Here is a 2,247-nt window from a genome sequence, read left to right as displayed (position 1 = left end):
CGGACATTTTATTACCCACTATTATTAATTTGATCTAAGTAATTTTTATCCAAGCTAAAAAATGCTAATCTCTGCATACATTCTGAATAACGATCAAATTCTTTAACCATTGAATGTACTTCGTCTATCATGCAAGAGTCAAAAGAAAGCTGTTTAAGATAAAACATCCTTGCAAGTTTCGGCTTGATAATATTTGTCCATTCTGTTCCGCTAAAAGCTGACATTGCGTCGGTTACATCATTAACATTGGAAATTCTAGTCTCTTTGTCGTGAGGTTCATTTCTCAAAGTTCTTTCTAATATTTTCAAAGATTTAACAATTCGAGCTAATTTTATCCATCTTTCAAAATTCTTACTGAAGTTTCTTTTATTTTTAAGTCTTTCCATGTCTGTAAGATCCCGTTTCTGTAAAATCGAAAGAGAATAAGTAATTTTCAACGTTTTAATCATACTTTAAATAAAAATTTAAATACAAAACCACCGGTCTGGACCGGAAGTTTTGTATTTAATTAATTAGAACTTCAGGCCCCCTATCCTTTCTATATCTGGTCTCGATTTTCATCGATCTAACTCCGTTCTCTAGATTAAGGAAAGACAAACGGACGAACGTACGACAGTGGAAATTTATAGGTCTACATTTTTTTCAAATTTAACCCAAATAAATATAAATATTGTTTTGTAATGATGTGTTGTAATGAAATCGCAATTTATCTTGTATAAAGTAACAAATTTTCATATCATTATAACTTGTCACGATAATTTGTTAGTCATGACGAATTCTGTTATAAATATTTCTCTAAATGTTAAATTATATATTAATATGTAAAATATACGTATTTTATGCAATTATGGTATACATTTATTTATTTTTCTTAATATTCATAAAGTTTTCTTACGTTTCATCTTTCTCCATTGCTCTCACCCATTGAATTTTCAAAATAAGCTTTCTTTTTATTTCTATAAAGTGTTATTAGTTTACTTTTACCTATTCAACAAAGTATCATTATCGTATTTTTTCTCACCTGTTTTGATCTGACATTAGAATCAATTTCAGCAATTAAGAAAGAAACTTCATCTGTGCCCAATTATCAACGTAAAAAACACTTAGGTGTATATTGGGAATTTATAACAGGAAAAATATTTAATAATTGATGATATTTATAGCATATCATAGTTTAAAAATGGGAAAATAAATTGTTTAATTAAACACAAAATTTTATTTTTCAGAAAGATTAGTATGACCTTTGCTTCCCCCTTTACTTCTTACCAATCAGATTAGGAAGGATTTACTGATTTAGGGTATAATTTCGAAAATGAAAATGTTAAATGAGACCATAAATATGAAATAAATGAGTTTTAGAAACCTTAAAAAGATTAGAAAAATATAATTAGTTTCATTTTATTTACTATAAATTCATTCAAGTAATTCTACAGATTTTAATGTAATCTTGTAAATATTTACGGAATTTTATGGTTAGTGATAATTAGCATAACGTTAGAATGATTAATATGTTAGTAATAATCTCTTTTTTCTGTTTAGGAGTAAAAACCTTTCGATAATTCGTACAATCTTTTGGGACTTCCTTCGTCGTTAAGCAGAACGTTGTTAAAGCTCCTGCACTAACAAATTCGATAGTGCAAATAGTGAAATAAATAGAGCAGCACAATCGTTTATTGTTTTGTCTACTTAAAGTTTTGTTTCACTGCTAACGATTGTAAAATGATTAACATACTTTAATTAACCTATGGGAGATAGTAACTTTACATAGCCAAATTACTATCTCTTATAGTTACTATCTCCCATATAGTACTTCATAAGCCAATTTTTGTGCCTTATTTTTGGACAAAAGTCGCGTCCTACATACAGTTCTTTAACACGAGTTTTCTACTTAAATTCGGGAGTATAGATACAATTTTTCAATAATGTACACAAAATTTATGTAATATTATTTAAAAAAAGACTTTTATATATTTCGATACATACTAAAGTGTATAAACAATTTCCTAACTTTAATTTCCATTTACTTACTTCATCTTTCCTCAATGCTGCTCCTTCTATCTTCAACGCCAGCATCATTCCTGTAAGAAATACATTTCTATTGTTATTTTAAAATATGTATAAAATTATATATACGAATCTTTCATAGTTACTGTTAAATTTAAATTTCACAACGCTAAATATAAAAATATTTTAGGAAAATTTTGATATTTCAACGTACCAAAAACAATAAAAACAAAAATTCTGAAG

At 27.1% G+C, this 2,247-nt stretch overlaps 1 protein-coding gene across 1 annotated transcript; it reads right to left on the bottom strand.

Annotated features, from left to right (window-relative positions):
* LOC136987915 (uncharacterized) lies at positions 1–2,247 on the bottom strand. Its single transcript, XM_067285689.1, has 3 exons — positions 2,219–2,247; positions 2,029–2,078; positions 1–404 (listed from the first exon to the last, which is right to left on the bottom strand). Exons 2-3 carry the CDS (start codon positions 2,074–2,076, stop codon positions 12–14), a joined length of 441 nt encoding a protein of 146 aa, XP_067141790.1. The 5' UTR covers positions 2,077–2,078; positions 2,219–2,247; the 3' UTR covers positions 1–11.

This window comes from Centruroides vittatus, unplaced genomic scaffold (genome assembly GCF_030686945.1).
Source record: "Centruroides vittatus isolate TY-2023 unplaced genomic scaffold, ASM3068694v2 scaffold_2890, whole genome shotgun sequence".
In the NCBI taxonomy this organism is placed as follows: domain Eukaryota; kingdom Metazoa; phylum Arthropoda; class Arachnida; order Scorpiones; family Buthidae; genus Centruroides; species Centruroides vittatus.
This window is presented reverse-complemented; position numbering and strand designations above follow the sequence as displayed.

Coding starts and splice junctions, on each gene's coding strand:
- LOC136987915 (XM_067285689.1), bottom strand. CDS start 2,076: ATGATGCTGGCGTTGAAGATAGAAGGAGCAGCATTGAGGAAAGATGAA. Junction 405..2,028: donor CAGCATTGAGGAAAGATGAA/GTAAGTAAATGG, acceptor TCGATTTTACAG/AAACGGGATCTTACAGACAT.